Source organism: Peromyscus maniculatus, chromosome 1, assembly GCF_049852395.1.
Source record: "Peromyscus maniculatus bairdii isolate BWxNUB_F1_BW_parent chromosome 1, HU_Pman_BW_mat_3.1, whole genome shotgun sequence".
Taxonomy (NCBI): Eukaryota; Metazoa; Chordata; class Mammalia; order Rodentia; family Cricetidae; genus Peromyscus; species Peromyscus maniculatus.
This window is the reverse complement of record NC_134852.1, coordinates 32,565,096-32,581,349: the sequence shown is the minus strand read 5'-3', so window position 1 is coordinate 32,581,349 and position 16,254 is coordinate 32,565,096. Positions and strand designations below refer to the sequence as shown.

At 51.9% G+C, this 16,254-nt stretch overlaps 2 protein-coding genes across 3 annotated transcripts; both read right to left on the bottom strand.

Moving 5' to 3' along the window:
* Positions 1–844: 844 nt before the first annotated feature.
* On the bottom strand, positions 845–5,500 carry Cd79a (CD79a molecule). The gene is made up of 5 exons (XM_006988093.4): positions 5,239–5,500; positions 3,370–3,678; positions 3,033–3,151; positions 1,389–1,457; positions 845–1,267 (listed from the first exon to the last, which is right to left on the bottom strand). Exons 1-5 carry the CDS (start codon positions 5,306–5,308, stop codon positions 1,154–1,156), a joined length of 681 nt encoding a protein of 226 aa, XP_006988155.1. The 5' UTR covers positions 5,309–5,500; the 3' UTR covers positions 845–1,153.
* A 4,554-nt stretch (positions 5,501–10,054) lies between these two features.
* On the bottom strand, positions 10,055–15,476 carry Rps19 (ribosomal protein S19). Of its 2 annotated transcripts, none has more exons than XM_006988094.4 (6): positions 15,389–15,476; positions 14,844–14,914; positions 14,514–14,614; positions 11,218–11,401; positions 10,730–10,784; positions 10,055–10,120 (listed from the first exon to the last, which is right to left on the bottom strand). In XM_006988094.4, exons 2-6 carry the CDS (start codon positions 14,912–14,914, stop codon positions 10,094–10,096), a joined length of 438 nt encoding a protein of 145 aa, XP_006988156.1. In that variant the 5' UTR covers positions 15,389–15,476; the 3' UTR covers positions 10,055–10,093. The 2 variants fall into 2 exon arrangements, with proteins under 2 accessions (XP_006988156.1, XP_042123847.1); XM_042267913.2 differs by lacking the exon at positions 15,389–15,476 and adding an exon at positions 15,187–15,211.
* Positions 15,477–16,254: the final 778 nt, after the last annotated feature.

Sequence of the window (16,254 nt, the reverse complement as noted above, 5' to 3'; positions counted from 1 at the left end):
TAAAGGCGTGCACCACCGTGTCAAAGCTTGCACGCACGCACGGCAGCTTCACTGTCTGTGACCCCACACTCTCCATACAGCACTTTCCCCGGAAGCTGTTCTCCCTGGTCTCTGCATCTTTTGCACCCTGTTGCAGCTCCTCTGTGCCTTTGATCACTTTGCGCCCTTTTCTTGCCGCTGGGTCTCTCTCGTCCTTGGAGACCTCAGGCTTTGCCTTTTCCCCAACTGCTGGTTTCCCTCAGGCTCAGGCTCACTGGCCAGCCAGTTCACGTCTGCTTCTCGACTTGCCTTCTCCGTATCTCTATTCCTGCCTCTGGGGATTCCCCGCGTCTCCTCTTTGCCTGACTCGTGTCCTTAACCACCTTTCTGTGTCTGCTTTTCCCATCTCAGTGACCCTGTGTCACACCTCTCTGCATCTCTCCACCATCCCCAAGTTCTTGACAGAAACTCGGTACATCTGCCTGTGCAAGTGAACCCACGAGGGAATTAGGTCCCGAGCCAGGAAATAATACCGTGTGTTTTCAGAGCTTAAATAAGCATAATGATTTGGTAACACCCCCTGCTGGTTCCCCTTGCTTAGGGACACGGGGAGGGTGAGGCCCCATAAAAGAGCTAAACCAGACCTTCAATTGGGGTGGGGACTTCCCCAAGAGACTTCCTGTTTCTTGGAGGGGTGGGAGGGAGCCAAGACTGGCTGTTTAGTCCCAGATCTCAAAAGTGGGCAGGTGAGAACTTGGGTCCAGAACCCTAAGTCTGAGGGAGGAAGGCGACTTGCTTGGGCTTCCTGCTCCCCTGGCAATGTTGAGGAGCAGTCCTCACGAGATCCATGACTCCTGCCAAGGGCTGCTTTGGGAAGGATTTATTAGCACTTAAGTGGCCATGACAGATCTGGGAGGAGGGGGCGACACTAACGAGGCGGCTGTAATCAGCTCCCCTAGAGGCAGCGATTAAGGGCTCATTACCCACTGGAGAGGGAACCCGGGACAGACTTGGGGAAGGGACAAGATTAGGTGGGAGAGTAGGGTGGGGCAGTATGGAGGCAAGGGTGAGACACTCCAGAGGGACAAAGACTGGGAAAGGGGGACTCCAGGGGAAGAGCTGCCAGGCAGGGATGGACAGGCAGCACAGCAGGATGGGGGATGGGAAGGGTCAGTCATGGCTTCTCCAGTTGGACATCTCCAATGTTGAGACTGCCCACATCCTGGTAGGTGCCCTGGAGTCCCCTGGAGATGTCCTCATACATAGAGCAGTCATCAAGATTCAGGCCCTGCAGAGGACAGAGAGTAGACATCAGTAGCCTGGCAGCTGGGGTCCCTGTTCCCAGTCAACCCCGGAGTGGGACCCACTGCAGACATCCCTCTCCCCATGCAGCCCCAATCAGTGCTCACCTCATAAAGATTTTCATCTTCATAGTCATCTGGAATGTCCACCCCAAACTTCTCGTTCTGCCATCGCTTCTATAGGAGGTAAGAGAAAGAGGGAGGTGAAGGGGTTTTCAGACCCTCTCTTACTAGCAAGTGCTTTATCAGAAAGAAAAAGGAACACACCCAAGGCCATATAGGGACCTTGGCAGAGTCTATTCTCTGCTCCTCTCCTCTCTTCTCTTTCTTCTTATGGGCCTCAAAGTTTGAACAATTTTCCTGCTTCACCGTCCAAGTGGAGTGCTGGATGTGTTTGCCACTACATCCCACTAACTTTCTCGGGGTTTCTATCTATCTAGCATGAGCTGCTGGGAACTCACTATGTGGACCAGGCTGGCCTTGAACTCCCAGAGATCTGCCTGCCTCTGCCTTCTGAATGCTGCTGGGATTAAACATGAGAATAACACTATCATGCCGGCTCTCTACTGTTCTCCAGTGATGACAGGTATAAGAATAAACTGGGAGTGGTGGTGAACGTCTGTAATTCCAGTACTTGGCAAACTGAGGCAGGAAGGTTATGAATTCCAGACCAATATGATCTATATAGTGAGTTCCAACCCAGCCTGAACTACATAGCAAGATCCTGTCTTAACCTCCCCACTAAAAATGAAAGAAAAAACTGGTAGCTGCATATGCCTGTAATTGTAGTGCTTGGAATGGAGAGAGAACAATCAGGCCAGCCATGGAAGTAACAGCAAGTGTGAGGCTAGCCTGGACCGAGATTTGTCTTAGAAAAAGAAGAAAGAAAGAAAGAAAGAAAGAAAGAAAGAAAGAAAGAAAGAAAGAAAGAAAGAAAGAAAGAAAGAAAGAAAGAAAGAAAGACAGAAAGAAAGAAAGAAACTAGCCAGGCACTTCTTTAATCCCAGCACTTGGGAGGCAGAGGCAGGTGGATCTCTGTGAGTTCGAGGCCACCCTGGTCTACAGAGGGAGTTCCAGGACAGCCAGAGAAACCCTGTCTTGAAAAAAAGAAAAGGAAAGGAAAGAAAGTCTTAGGAGATGGCTCAGTGGGTAAATCTGTTGCCATGCAAACCTGAGGACATGAATTTGGTCTGGGGATTCAAAGACGAAGGAAGGGATGAACGGACTCTGGAAAGTTGTTCTCTGACCTCCACACTCACATGTTCAAACTCTCACACACAATATACATATACACAATAAATAAGGGCAGGCATGGTGGCACACACCTTTAATTCCAACAGCAGAAAGTAAAAGGCAGAAATAGGCAGATCTCTGTGAGTTCAAGGCCAGCCAGGGATACATAGTGAAATCTTGTCAAAAAAAAAAAAAAAAAGGTGCCTTGTGGCCTAAGGAGAAGCAGGGGCTCCTCTGGGAGGACACTGGTCCCCTTCTTCCCTGGTCTTGGCTGTATTTGCAGGGGACTGCCCTTCTGGTGGGGAGGAGAGTGAGAAGGTTATCTAGAGAGGGCCATTGGGGACATACTGACACTCCTTGAGCTCAGTACCATTTACAATCCTTTTGCTACATTGGGGGTACTCTCAGTCTCCCAAACTTTGGAGGAGGAACCTCAGAATCTAGAGGACCAGCTGGCCACTGAGAGTCACAGCCCAGGCCAGCTCAGATGACTTGGGGGGTGTCACTGGGGGGACTTACCCTGAATAGCAGCAGCGTCCCTGGTACCACTGCACAGAATAGCAAGATGATCCCCTCGGCTGTGATGATGCGGTTCTTGGTGCCTTCCCCCATTTCCAGGAAGGGCCTAGGGACTGGCTCTGTGAAGACAGGGAGGGTACCGTTCAGAGTTCCCAGATCCCCTCCTCTCCCAGCCCACCCCTTATGAGGTCAGGGAGCCCTGAAGCTACCATCCTGCAGGTAAGAACATGTGTGCTGCTGGTTGCAGGTCCAGGAGGGAGGAACCGGCTCTGCTCCTAGGGAAGCAGTGTCCTGAATGGGAGAGGGAACCGGAGGGGCAGTGCCCCTTGCTACTTACTCCGCACTCGGAGGTAGGTGCCACAGGAGAATTGCAGCACGCTGTTTTCTTCCACAAGGCACCTGTACATGCCCCTATGGCTCTCGTTTACGTTGGAGATGACCAACTCGCCTCTGGGCCCCCCGCCAGGACCCATTGACACTGAGAGCACAGAGCCATTGAACCGAAGGGTGTGGTTGGATGGAAGGCTGTACCACCATGTGATATTAGGTTTGTTGCCATCATGTTCGCAGGTGAGGCGGGCTTCATCGCCCAAGTTCACTGTCACTGATGGTGGAACCTTTATCTTCAGGGCCTGGCATCCAGGGCCTGTGGGGAGAGGAGAAGAGACAAGTGGGTCATAGACTGGGAACGGCCCTGATTGCCCAATCCTGAGCCCTTCACACCAGCAGTGGTCCTGATGGCAATGATAGGTATCTAGCCGGGAGGGGGCGGCGGCGGCGGCGGGGGCGGGGGGGTGGGGCGGCGGGGGCGGGGGTGGGGGGGTGGGGCGGCGGCGGCGGGGGCGGCGGCGGCGGTGGGGGCGCACGCCTTTAATCCCAGCACTCGGGAGGCAGAGCCAGGTGGATCTCTGTGAGTTCGAGGCCAGCCTGGTCTACAGAGCGAGTTCCAGGACAGGCTCCAAAGCTACACAGAGAAACCCTGTCTCAAAAAACCAAAACAACAACAAAAAGATAGCTGTCTAGACAAAGAGAGTAGATGCTGGGAGAGACAGCCTGTGGCTTCTTGCCCCACTGTCCCTCTGCATTTTCCTGACACCAACAGTGCCCTGATGCATAGAGAGCTCCCCAGCCAGCTCAGAGACTCTCATGAAGGCCTTCCCATTGATCCCCATTCCTCCCAACCCTTAGGAACCTCCACTGGGCCTGGGGTGGGGGGCCCAGTTTAGACCCAGGGTGGGCAGGGCCCAGCATCACCCAGCCTATTGGAAGAGGCGGTACTCCTGAAACCTCCCAGAATCTGTCCTTTCCTGGCCTGGGCTTGGCTTTTGTGCCTAGGCTGTTTCTCGCCTCTGTAATTTAAATGTGTCAACCTAGGAACCTGGACTGAGTTCTGTCTGGGGGCGGGGACGGAGGCTCAGAAGAGAGCGGACTGATGCCTATGGTGTCTATTCTGTTTTTATCTTGCAAGCCCCCATTCTCAGCCTCCCCAGGACCACACTGGCTTGTGGCCACCGCCCTGGACATTGCAGGAAGGAGGAAGGTCGGAAGTGAGAAAGAGAAGGTGTGGAAAGAAGCCCCCTACGGCAACTTTGTAGTCACGGGCTTAGGACTCAGGCAGCAGCGTCCAGTCTCTGTTCCCAGCGTCACTTGAGTGGCTGACCTTCCCCTCTGAAAGCCTCGGTCAGTGTGGTCACACTCGGGTGGGGGAGGGGAATGGAGAGTCTGATGAGGCATGCCCTCCCTTCCCCTCCCCGACACCCTTTGTTACCTCCCCTCAGCCTGCCCTGACCTTCATTCCACACTTACCTCAGTTCCTCATTCTGACTTGTGGTTGTGTGTTGTGGGGCATGGTGGTCTTGGGCCTAACAGTGGACTTCTCTGAGCCTCCTCCAACCCAACTTGATACATCTTGATACAGAAAGTTCCCCCTGGTTCCCTGCTCCTGTTCCTTTTCTTTCTGGGACAGGGTCTCAGTAAGTTGCCCAGGCTAGCCATGATAGAACTCAGTATGCAGCCCAGGCTGGCCTCAAACGCAATAGCCTCCCCACCACCGCCTCAATCTCCCGAGTGTTGGCATTACTTTAAGGGGTGTGCCGCTATGCACCACCCTGCCTGGCTTCCCTCTGCTTCTGGCTCCACTCTCCACCCCTCCTGTCAGCTGCACCACCCCCACCCTCACCCAGCACCTTCCCTTTTTCCATATTACCCAGGCAGGCTTCAGACAGGAAGAGGAGGAGGACAGGCAGGACTCCAAGGACTCCTAGACCCCCTGACATCTTCTCCCAGTGGGTTGGTTAGTCTGGGTTGCAGTAGCTCTGAGGTACCAGATTCCACCCCCAAATCCACCTCACTTCCTGTTGGGCCCCGACGGAGATGGGCTCCAGTGGCCTTTATTTGCCATGTGTTTCAGGCCCCGAGTGGAGAGGAACTGCCCTGCACCTGCACCCGCCGCAATTCCCTTGAGCCTCTAGTGCTTGGGTGGGGAAGAGGCTAGTTCAAGGCCTGGTTCATCGCCACTGAACCTGCGGAAGGACCCTGGTGAGGCAGCGTTCAGGGTGCCTGCTGCGGGCAGGGCTGCATGCTGCTCTTAGCTTTGGCAAAACCTGTCAGCCCCCATCAACCCTTCTTTTTCTAACCCCACCGCTTTTCTCTCTTTTCCATTTTTGAAACCATGTTTCACATAGCCCAGACTGGCCTTGAATTCACTATGCAGGTGAAAAAAAAAATCTTTTGTTGTTGTTTACTTATTGTCACCCTTGTTTTTTTTTTTAATTGATGAAGCTTTATTTAATGTATATGAGTGTTTTCTGTATGTATGTATGTATGTATACCATATGTGTGCCTGGCACCTGCAGAGGTTGGAAGAGGGCTACAGATCCCATGGAAATAGAGTTGTGAGTTGCCATATGGGTGCTGGAAGGTGAACTTTGGTTCAGTTTGGTCAGTGCTCTTATCCACCGGGTCAGCTCTGCAGCCCCTGAAGATGCCCTTGAAGTCACCAGCCTCCTGCCTCTGTCTTCTTCTCACTATCGCCATTACAGATGTGACCACCGTGCGTGGCAAACGTTTCCTTTCCTGGTCTTGGGGATTAAACCCAGGGTCTCATGCATGCCCGGTGACTGCTCTGCCACTGAACTACACCCCAGCCTTGGAGTTCTTTTATATCTTCTCAACAGGGCAAAGTAGACCATCCTCCATTTTACAGAGGAGGAAACTGAGGCTCAGGGAGGGAAGCAACCACTTGCCCGGTGCTATACTGTCTATGGTGGACTCAGCTGAGGGTGTGCTGGCTCATGCCTGCAATCCCAGCATTTGGGAGGCTGAAATAGGAGAATGATGAATCAAGAGGCTAGCCTGTGCTACATAAGAAACAGGCAGACGGGGGTATGTGACAGGGAGCTCACTGGCCAGCCAGTTTAGTCAGTATATTGAGCTCTGGGTGATCCTGTTTTTGTTTTAAAGGTAGGGACTGGATGGTTCAGTGGTTAAGGGCACTCGTTTCTCTTGCTGAGGAACCCTGGCCAGAGTGAATTTCAGGTCAGCTTGTGCTGCAGACTCTGACTCAGACAAAACAAATCAAAATAACAACAAAAGGGAGGCAGAGGCATGAGGATTGTTAAGAGTTCCAGGTCAGTCGGAGTTTTACAAGACCCTGTCCCAAACAAACAAACAAACAAACCCCAAAATAGGGGCAGGAGAGATGGCTCAGCTGTTTAAGAGCACATTCTTGTAGAGGACCTGAGTTCCATGCCCCAGCCCCACACCCACACTCACATGTAACCCATGTGGTGGGTTACAACTGTTTTCAACTCCAGTTTCAGAGGCTCCAGCACTCTCTTCTAAAGTACATGGGCTCATGCACACATATAGTGCACTTGCATGTGTGCAACCCCCCCCCCCCCCATATTACTTCCCCAAATAGACAAATAATTTGAGCTGGGTGGTTGCACACACCTTTAATCCTAGCACTTGGCAGGCAGAGGCAGGTGAATCTCTAAGTTTGGGGCCAGCCTGGTCTACAAAGTGAGTTCCAGTAGAAAACCTGGTCTTGAAAAATCAAAACCAACCAACCAACCAAACCAAGCAAAAGCAAAAAGAGAAAAAAAAAAAGAAAAAGAATTTGAAAGAGGCTGAGGGGCTAGCTGGAGTTGTATAGCACTTAGTAGATCTGGTGAGGCCCCAGGTTCAATTCTTAGGACATCAACAAAACAAGAACCACATTCATTGCAGGATATTTTTGGTATAAACAAATCGTGAAACAATGCCAAGGTACATTTGCAGGAGAAAAGACATGCCATAGTACAATAGGGCCGCTGAAGGCCTTAGAGCTGGGGTGGAGACAGTGCCAGAAATAGGGAGGAGGAAAAACCTGGTGTAGATGATGGAGTGGACTTGTCTCCCGGAGGCAAAACGACACTGGGGATAAAGGCCTGTGGTAGAGGTGAAATGTGCACACCCTTGACTCTCACATCCTGGGGAAGAGGAGGACTGGGGCTGGGGAAGGGCACAGCTTTGCCCACCTTTTTAACAAAAAGCTTTGGTGGGCGTGGTGACACACACAGACAGATCTCTTTGAGTTCAAGGCCAGCCTGGTCTACAGAGTTCCAGGACAGCCAGGGCTGCTACACAGAGAAACTCTCAAAACAAACCAAAAGTTTCATTTTATATGCCTGGGTGTTTTGTCTCCACGTATGTTGTCAACACCCCTGGGAATTGGATGGCTGTAAACTGCCACAATGATGAAGGGAATTGAACCAGGGCCCTCTGGAAGAGCAGCCAGTGTTATCAGCTCAGTTCCAACCCCCTATTTTGACTTCAGTCCCCCGTCCTTGTTCCCCCACTCCCGAGACAGGGTTTATCTGTGTAGTTTTGGAGCCTGTCCTGGATCTTGCCCTGTAGACCAGGCTGGCCTCGAACTCAGAGATCCACCTGGCTCTGTCTCCTTGAGTGCTGGGATTAAAGGCGTGCACTGCCTGGCTGTTACTATTTTGTGTGCAGGTGTGTCTTGCATGTGGACTGTGCTCGTGAGTATAGGTAGGCGCCCGAGGCCAGAGGCATTGGATCCCCTAGAGCTAGAGTTAAGTTGTGAGCCACCTGACATGGGATGCTGGGTCTTCAAGAGCAGCAAGGCTGCTTTGAATACTGTTTTGTGTAGCAGGAAACTTAACAGTTATTAATAAAATCAAACCTGAGGCAAGTTATTGGGGTGAATGCTGGAAGATCAGAGAAGCAGAATAAGCCACAGCTTCTTCACCTCAACAGTTCCTCAGCTGATCCTGTTTCTTCAGACCGGAAGCTTCTGTGTCCTCATCCCAATGGCTCTCAGCTGAACTGCTGCTCGAAAGCCAGAAGCTTAACCAGCTAAAAGCTTCTAGTTTCTGGTCTTCACACCTTATATATCTGTTTTTGCCATCACTCCCTGGAATTAAAGGCTCGCTTTCTGGGATTAAAGGTGTGTATCACCATGCCTGGCTGTTTCCAATGTGGCCTTGAACTCAGAGATCCAGAGGGATTTCTACCTCTGGAGTGCTAAGATTAAAGGTGATTGCCACCATTTTCTAGTCTTTGTGTCTAGTGGCTGTTCTGTCTCTGACCCCAGTTAAGTTTATTAGGGTGGACAATATTTTGGGAAACACAATACCACATTTTTGCATGCCTGAAATATTTCATAATTTAAAAACAGGTCAAGTGGCCAGACTTATTGGTGTACTGTAATCCCAGCACTCTGAAGGTGGAGGAAGGGGGTCAGGAGTTCTATGTCATTTTGGGTTACACATAGTAAGTTTGAAGCCAGCTTGGGTTACAAAGGTCTAAAAAATAAAACTATCACTTGGGCTTCAAGAACCAGAGATCCTTTGAGGCTGTTCCTCCCACTGTTATGTAGGTACGACCATGTCATGAGCTTGGTGCAAAGAAAAAGCGCACTCAGCAGTTCCTAAGAAGCGCACTTAGCTCTTCTCTACCATCCTCCACAGCAGGCCACTCCCCAGTGTTGCTAGGTGCCTGCTTCTAGAGGACAGGACAACTGGTCTTCATTCCCCAAGTTCCTGCCATGGCTTCTCAGAATGAGCTAGACTTCATTTTTCAGCAGTGGCTAGTGGCTGCCCCCTAGTGGCTAAACTGAAGCTGTGGCCACGAGTCCCATTTAAGGCCAGGGAGCTTATTCACACTTGTAGTGATCATGACACCTAGGCCAAATAAATTCTTCATTGGGCCACAGAATTGGACAGGGCTAGTCCAGCCTTAGTAATAGCTCGGGCTTGAGGTGGTCTGCATGGGCTAACAGAAGCCACACAGTCCTCAAAGCCTCGGAATACCCAGTTATCCAGTGACCTGCCCCTTATCTTCAAATGCTGCAAGATACCCACTTCAAGAGGCTTGCTGGGCACAGAAACTACAAACTGCCTGGCATGCATGAGGGGTGGCACTCACTTCTGAAGAGTTGGAAGAGCCACTAGCCTTTTTCTGTTTTTTTGAGACAGGGTGTCTCTGTAGTTTTGGTGCCTGTCCTGGAACTCAGAGATCCACCTGGGTGCTGGGATTACTAGCCTCTTATGGTAAGAGCTTTCAACAAGGGAGTCACAGTTCCACCTGGCAGGTTGCAGAATGTTACAGATGGAGGAGTAATGAAGGTATGGAACTGCAATCTAACACCTGGGGAGCCTCCAGGGTCAATTGAGCTGGGCTGGACTTCTGACGAGTTTAGGCACAACACACTTGGTTACACTGGGCAGTTAAATTTGCTCAACCACCACATGGGGGCACTCCACACCAGACACCATGATATCCAGCCTAGATAGCCGCTCCCACCTTCCATCTTTAGGTCGTGGATGGTCACTCCCCAACTATACTGCCTTCTCAAAACCTGAAATTTCCCCTTTCTGGGAATTGTATCATAGACAGGATGTGTGCCTGGCACACTTGCAGCCCAACACTACCATCAGCTAACACCAGCTCTACTGGTGTCTTGGGATATCCAGGGAAACCCTGGCTTGAAAAACAAAAGCAGACCCAGACCAGGATTATGAATGAGGCAATTTATTAACCCAGCATCCTTTGTTCTAATGCTTCTTGTTGGCAGCTGCCACCTGTGGGAAGACAGAGGATCAGTGAGGGCTCTCAAGGCTTTGATGTGCTCACTGCCCAGATGCCCTCGCCCATTATTGTGGATACATCAGCGTCAATGTTTGTGCCAGGCCCTCCACCAAGACCCTAAGTTCAAAGCTGGTCTTCTAAGACCCTTAGCAGGTAAGAGTCTGTAGTTTAGAGAATATCAGGCACCAAGTGCCTGGTCAGGCCCCAGGAGCTTCTGTTTATACTGTTCACTCCTGCTTTTCAGGGTGAGAGACCACTTGACCCCAAAGGTAGTGGGAATGAAGTCCCTCTACACTGTCTGGGCCTGAACCAGCCTACCACACCATCTCCACCTCTCCTAAACTGCTGCACCTGGTGCCCAGTAAGTAGGAGCCATTAGAATTCCTAACCAAGGTGATCTCTACGGGGGTAGGGGGGACACAGGTCTAAGTTCAAACCACCCTGGGCTATGCAGTATATCCCAGTACCCACATTTCCAAACAGCTGCAGTAGACCTAATTCTCTCTCTCTTTTTTTTTTTCCTGTCCCAGTGTGACCTTCTCTGGTCCCTCCCCTCCTCAGGCAGTGCCCCAACTGAAGCAAGGAGCTTGTGCATGCCTCACCTGTCCGGCAATTCTGTCCAGATCTCTCTGTCCCTGAGGTGTTAGCTTGCGGCCCCTGTGCAAAGGGGGAAAAAAAAAAGAAATCACAGTCCTTGGATGAGCACAGACTCTGCCTCCTTGGGGAGGACAGAAGAAAGCACCCAGAGGGAACCACATTCTGCCTGCCCACTCATGTCCAAGCCAGCTGCATCCTAAGGAACTGAGGGCAGGAGTGGGAGACCCCTGGGAGCTGACAGGGTGTCGTTTGTGCAAGCATCAGATCAAAAGCCCCGAAAAATCAATTGGGAAAAGTTAACGAGCAGGCTAATGAAAGCAGACAGTCGCTAAATTACCTTCCCAGAGCCAGAAGTCAGCCAGAGAGGCCTGGGTGAGGCCCTTACCATCTGCCTTCTGAAGGCCCTGTACCTCCATTTGTAGGGAGGTCCAACAGCTTCACCGTAAGTCACCAATGGACAATGACCACCCCGACCAGCCACAACCCTGCATACCCATCTTGGTCCTTTTCCACCATTTTCAGCCCCTCTAGGGCTTGGAGGACGCGGCGGGCCACACTCTTGGAGCCTCTGCTGAAGTGGCTGGGCCTGACACCGTTTCTCTGCCGTCCTCCGTAGATCTTGGTCATGGAGCCAACCCCAGCACCACCTCGGAGGTACAGATGCCGTGCTGTGGAAGCTGGGGGTGGGGCAAGAGGGAGCCTTAGGACCATGTTTCCACATTCACTGTGTGAAATAAGGCAACTTCTCACCATTACAGGGGAAACGCTCGACACCCTGGTTCCTTGCCCCTCCCCTGTAACTCCCAAGGCTGACTGACTGGCCAGCCTCACCAAGTGTGGCCATCTCCACATGCCTGAGGAAGGACAGCGGAGAAGGAGCCGACTGTTCTACAGCACAGCTCAGCCCTGGAGAGCACCAGGTAAAGATGTGGCAAGGCAGCCACTTTCTGTAGTGGGCACCTCAAACTTGGAATGTGCATGAGCTCAGCCATGGATACAGGACTACTGTTCCTGGGGAGCCTCCCGGCCTGGCAAAACCTCGAAGGCTATGCCCCAGGTGCTGAGCTGGCTCTGTCTGCCATCCTCTGCACCATGTACCCTCCCTCCTTCACATTAAAGCAATAAATAGAACAGCCTCAAGAGCGAGCGGCACAGTGCTGGGGGGCACCAGGCAATTCAATGGCCCCACAGACTCACAGCCCACATACTACCACCAAGTCCCAGGCCATTTAGGCAAGAAGGGACTTGGGCCACCATATGGCTCTGCCTGGCTAAGGAACACAGGGATGTCTTCACCCCTAAAGCAAAAACCAGGCAGCCATCTTGAATTGGCCCAGATGCCACCTCTCTTCTGGCTCTCAAGAGCCACCAGGCCAAGTAGAAATTCATTTTAGTGACTCCTGTACCATGACCCAGTGAGTGGGCTCCCGATCTGCCCATCCACCTTGCTCCCACAGCCTGCCTCTAGCCTAGGTTTTTTAAGCCACAGTCCCGCACCCATCATGAATGACAGACGCATTTTGGTGTCATTTCCCATCTTCTTGCAACCTTTAAGACCAACTCAAATGCCCCACAGCCACTCCTCTACTTCCAACGCCAGAACTTTTCTGTGCTGAGTCATCTGTTCTTCGTTAGGGCAGGGGACCTTGGTTTCACTAGGCTGGGATCAAGATCAGCCCGGACACAGCTGGTGCTTGAATCTCGACACAGCACCCCAGCATCTGTCCAACAGTACCAAAGGGAAGCAACCGCCTCACCTGCAAGCACAGTGGCCAGGCAGGGAGGGAATCACAACAAAGCTCACCAGCTCCTGTAATGGGGGTTTAACAGTCCTTTTCAGCAGCACATTAAAAACCATCTCGTGGACAACCACCTGTCAGCTAATTACAAGGCACTGCCTGCCGTCCCAGAGCTTGTGTGCATTTCTTTTCTGGGTTTAAGAAAGGACTATTATTTAGAGGCTGTAAGCAGCAAGGCAGAGTTCATTTATTTATTCTTTTTCACTCTCTTCTTCAATGAGACCTGGGCTCTAGCACATCCCCCACCCCCACCAGGCAGGGGTTTCTCTGTGTAACTAACTCTAGAACATTTTAAAGATAAAACTTTAGGCAAATCCATAAAATTGTTGCTGAGTTTCAGAGTCAACGAGACAGGGCTTTGGCCCTGAATGTCTTCTCACCACCCTAAGAGCTGCGCTCAGGAGGGGCTGGTTCCCTCCATGAGGTACTGCAGCTTAGCAGCAACTGAAGAACCTGTGCTAAGTGCAGGTGGCCCCGTCTTGTCTTGACCAATGGCGTCAAAGGGTTGGATGAGGAATCTTGGACATTTTCCACCCTGACCCTTCTAGGCCAAACTAGGAAAAACTGCGTTCCTAGCCCCAATCCACCCTGACATTGAAGAGCCAATGGAGGCCTCCTACCCATGCCCCACTGTACTCTTCTGTTTTTAAGTCACCACCTCGGATCCCCGTGCCCACAGGCCTCCCCATACCAACCCAGGAGTACCCTACCTTTTGCCACAGAGCCTTTCCCCCACTCCCAAGATAAACATGAACCTGCTACCTCACTGCACTCTAGCCCCAAATGCAAGTACAAGTGTTAGGCTTACAAGTACACGCCATCAGACCCGGTCCCAAACTCAAGAGCCATCTGGCTTGATCCCATTCATTGCTAACCTCTTCCCACCTCTAGGCTTGGCTTGCCTAGCATATACAGAGCACTGAATTCAACCCTCAGCACTTGGGAGGCAGAAACCAGATTGGCTTACTTAACAAATTGCTGGTCAAATAGGGAGCACATCCTGCGACCATTTCCAAATACAAACCAGCAGTGACAAAGGTCGTAGATCCACATCACTAGCTTATGGACCCTATACACGCAGGACTTCCCCAATACCAAGTGTGAAAAAGAGACAACCAATTCTGTCTGGGAGGCACAGAATACACAGCATGTATTAATCACTCTACCCAGAGAAAATTAATCTTTCTTGCAATTCTAAATCCAAGCTGCCCCAACCTATCACCTGGAGCACTGTCCATGACTTGTGCACTTGCTTCTGAGAAAGGGGAAGGGTGTATCTCAGCTAGGCCTCACCACTGCTGTAGCTGGGGAAGCCACCTTCCCTACATGACCCTCATCCTTAAAAAAATGCGCTGGCAGGTGGATGCACCAACCTTTTCCCACACTGTGGAATTGACCTTTTGGTTTTCAGAGGCTGTGATGAGTCATGATGGTCCCTGTGCCCATGCCAAAGCCTGAAACAAAGTGGATCCCATGGACATTTGACTTAATAAACTTTAATATTATAAACTTATAAACTGCTTCATATTCTCAAGGGACGAGCAACCTGTACAAGGGTTTCCCATGACCTGGTCAGTTCTCAGGTCAGTTGGGGTCCCTTAGCATAGGCCTGTGTGTGAGCTGCAACCTTGGCACAACCCAGCACTGATCCCACCCAGCAGTCAAGTTTACAGAGGCTTACAGAATTCCAAAACATCCAAACAGGATCCAGAGAGACACTGAGAAGTTTTTGGGCACTGGGAGCCATAAGTTTCCTTTTAGAACAAGGAGCGCCATTCCCAACTTGCCAATCATTCAGTCAAAAATGACTTGATAGAGATTTGAATTTAAATGCTACACCATGGACACTGTTAGACTGTCAAGTAAGCCCCTATAAGTAAAATATTAGGTTTTTTGTTCCCAGGCTTCCTTTCACGTTCAAAGGTAGTTATTAGAACTGGGGATTGGGTCACCCAGCTCCCCATTCCCAGCCAAAGGCCCCAGTCCTCACCAGCTCGTGTGTAGAACCAGTTCTCATCATAGGGGGCAAGCTCTTTATGCTTGGCCAGCTTGACTGTGTCCACCCATTCGGGGACTTTCAGCTTCCCGGACCTGAGACCAAGAGAATGGAGAAAAGCACATTTCAGAAACTTCCGTAAACCACTTCAGATCCCTCAGCCATTCCCCCTTAACAAAGTCGGAAGAAGCAGGAGGGATGCTAGCCTATGAACGAGCAGGCTAAAACGGAAACAAGGCCATTCAGAAACGGCCCCAACAAGCGGCAATCCAGACTGACCACACATTGGGGGCTGGAGAGTCGGGCCTCCGTCGTAACACTTACTTTTTGAGGAAGGCTGCCAGAGCTCTGACGAACTCCTGCTGGTTAACGTCTTTTACAGTAACTCCAGGCATCTGCGAGAAAAGGGCAAGCATTGTCAACACGAGGCTTGGTGCAGAACACGGCGGCGGATCCAGGTCCACATCCACCCTGCTACTCTCCCACCCAAACTGGAGCCCCAACATCCTCCCAGCCTGCACTTCACTTCAACTGCAGGTCAGCTCGAGGTCCAACAGACTCCGGGGTGCCCATGGCGTGCGGATCACAGCCAGCTGGCGTGGTGACCGCGCGGGAGACCCCTCCGTACCCGCCTCCCGCAGCCCACGTCCCCGGGCGCTCCACTCACCCTCTGCTGCCCACCTAACCCTTTGAGCTCCCGGACTTGTGGCCATCAGGCATGTCCGGGCCTGCCGCTCGCACGTGGCCGCGGCTCCCGGGGGCGGAGCGGCCCCGCGCCGGGCTCTCTGCGGCCCCCGGCACGAGCTCTCGGGGCCAGACAGCCCGGCCCCGTGGCCCCGCGCACAGCCGGCCCCAGAGCCCTCGCTTACCGTGCGGCCTCCGCGCTGCCAGCCAGGGGAAAGGGAACGACGGGGTTTCCCGGGCGCACAAGTCGGGCGTCCAGTCTCGCGAGAGCTCGGAGTGCTCGCGAGAGCGGCTAGACCAGAGGTTTCCGCCTCTCTGAGGGCGAATATGGCTTCGTCTCCACCTAAAATGGGCGGGCCTGTAAAAGGAAGGGGCGGAGAAGCCGAGAGAAGGGGCAGGGGATGAGAGTAAGGGGTCTGCTTCCTCCTTCCGTTTCCTTGGGCGTGTGGCGAGACCTGAGAGAGCGGGGGTCGGGTGGGAACTTGGCTGCGTTTGAGCCTTGTGTGCCTGGCGGGAACCACGGAGTGGCGGAAACTATTGAGGGCGGAAGTGCGGGTGAAGTTGAGAGCGCGCGAAAGGAAAGCGGGCTTTAGCGCGAGACCCTGTTTCCTAGCGAAGTGGTTTTTTCCTGGCCGGAAGTGGGAGTAGTAAGGGCGGAACCAAGACGGGAAACCTAGGAAAAGGGCAAGGATGACATGTGGTCGCCACCACCTTTTGTTCTAGCGCCAGTATTCGCGAGTCCAGGACTACACGGAAGCGCCACCCTTCTTTGGGCGGAAATTGCTTCAGCTCGTTTGACGCTAGCGGAGTGGAACTAAGGCGTTGGAAGCGGGGAGGAGATTAGGGCAGGGACAACGAGGCAGAGGCGGGACCTTGGAGGAGGTTCAGCTCTGCCATCTAGTGCTGAAGTCTGTTTGCTCAGCCCTTGGTCTCGCCTCATTTGCCTCTTAAAAAAGTCACCATCCAAGCTGACCCGTGTAATTTTATTTATTTATTTATTTATTTATTTATTTATTTATTTATTTATTTATTTATTTATTTATTTATTTAT

Coding starts and splice junctions, on each gene's coding strand:
- Cd79a (XM_006988093.4), bottom strand. CDS start 5,308: ATGTCAGGGGGTCTAGGAGTCCTTGGAGTCCTGCCTGTCCTCCTCCTC. Junction 3,152..3,369: donor CACCTACCTCCGAGTGCGGA/GTAAGTAGCAAG, acceptor CTGTCTTCACAG/AGCCAGTCCCTAGGCCCTTC. Junction 1,268..1,388: donor AAGATGAAAATCTTTATGAG/GTGAGCACTGAT, acceptor TGTCCTCTGCAG/GGCCTGAATCTTGATGACTG.
- Rps19 (XM_006988094.4), bottom strand. CDS start 14,914: ATGCCTGGAGTTACTGTAAAAGACGTTAACCAGCAGGAGTTCGTCAGA. Junction 11,402..14,513: donor CTGGTTCTACACACGAGCTG/GTGAGGACTGGG, acceptor CCCCACCCCCAG/CTTCCACAGCACGGCATCTG. Junction 10,785..11,217: donor GTGGAAAAGGACCAAGATGG/GTATGCAGGGTT, acceptor CCCTTTGCACAG/GGGCCGCAAGCTAACACCTC.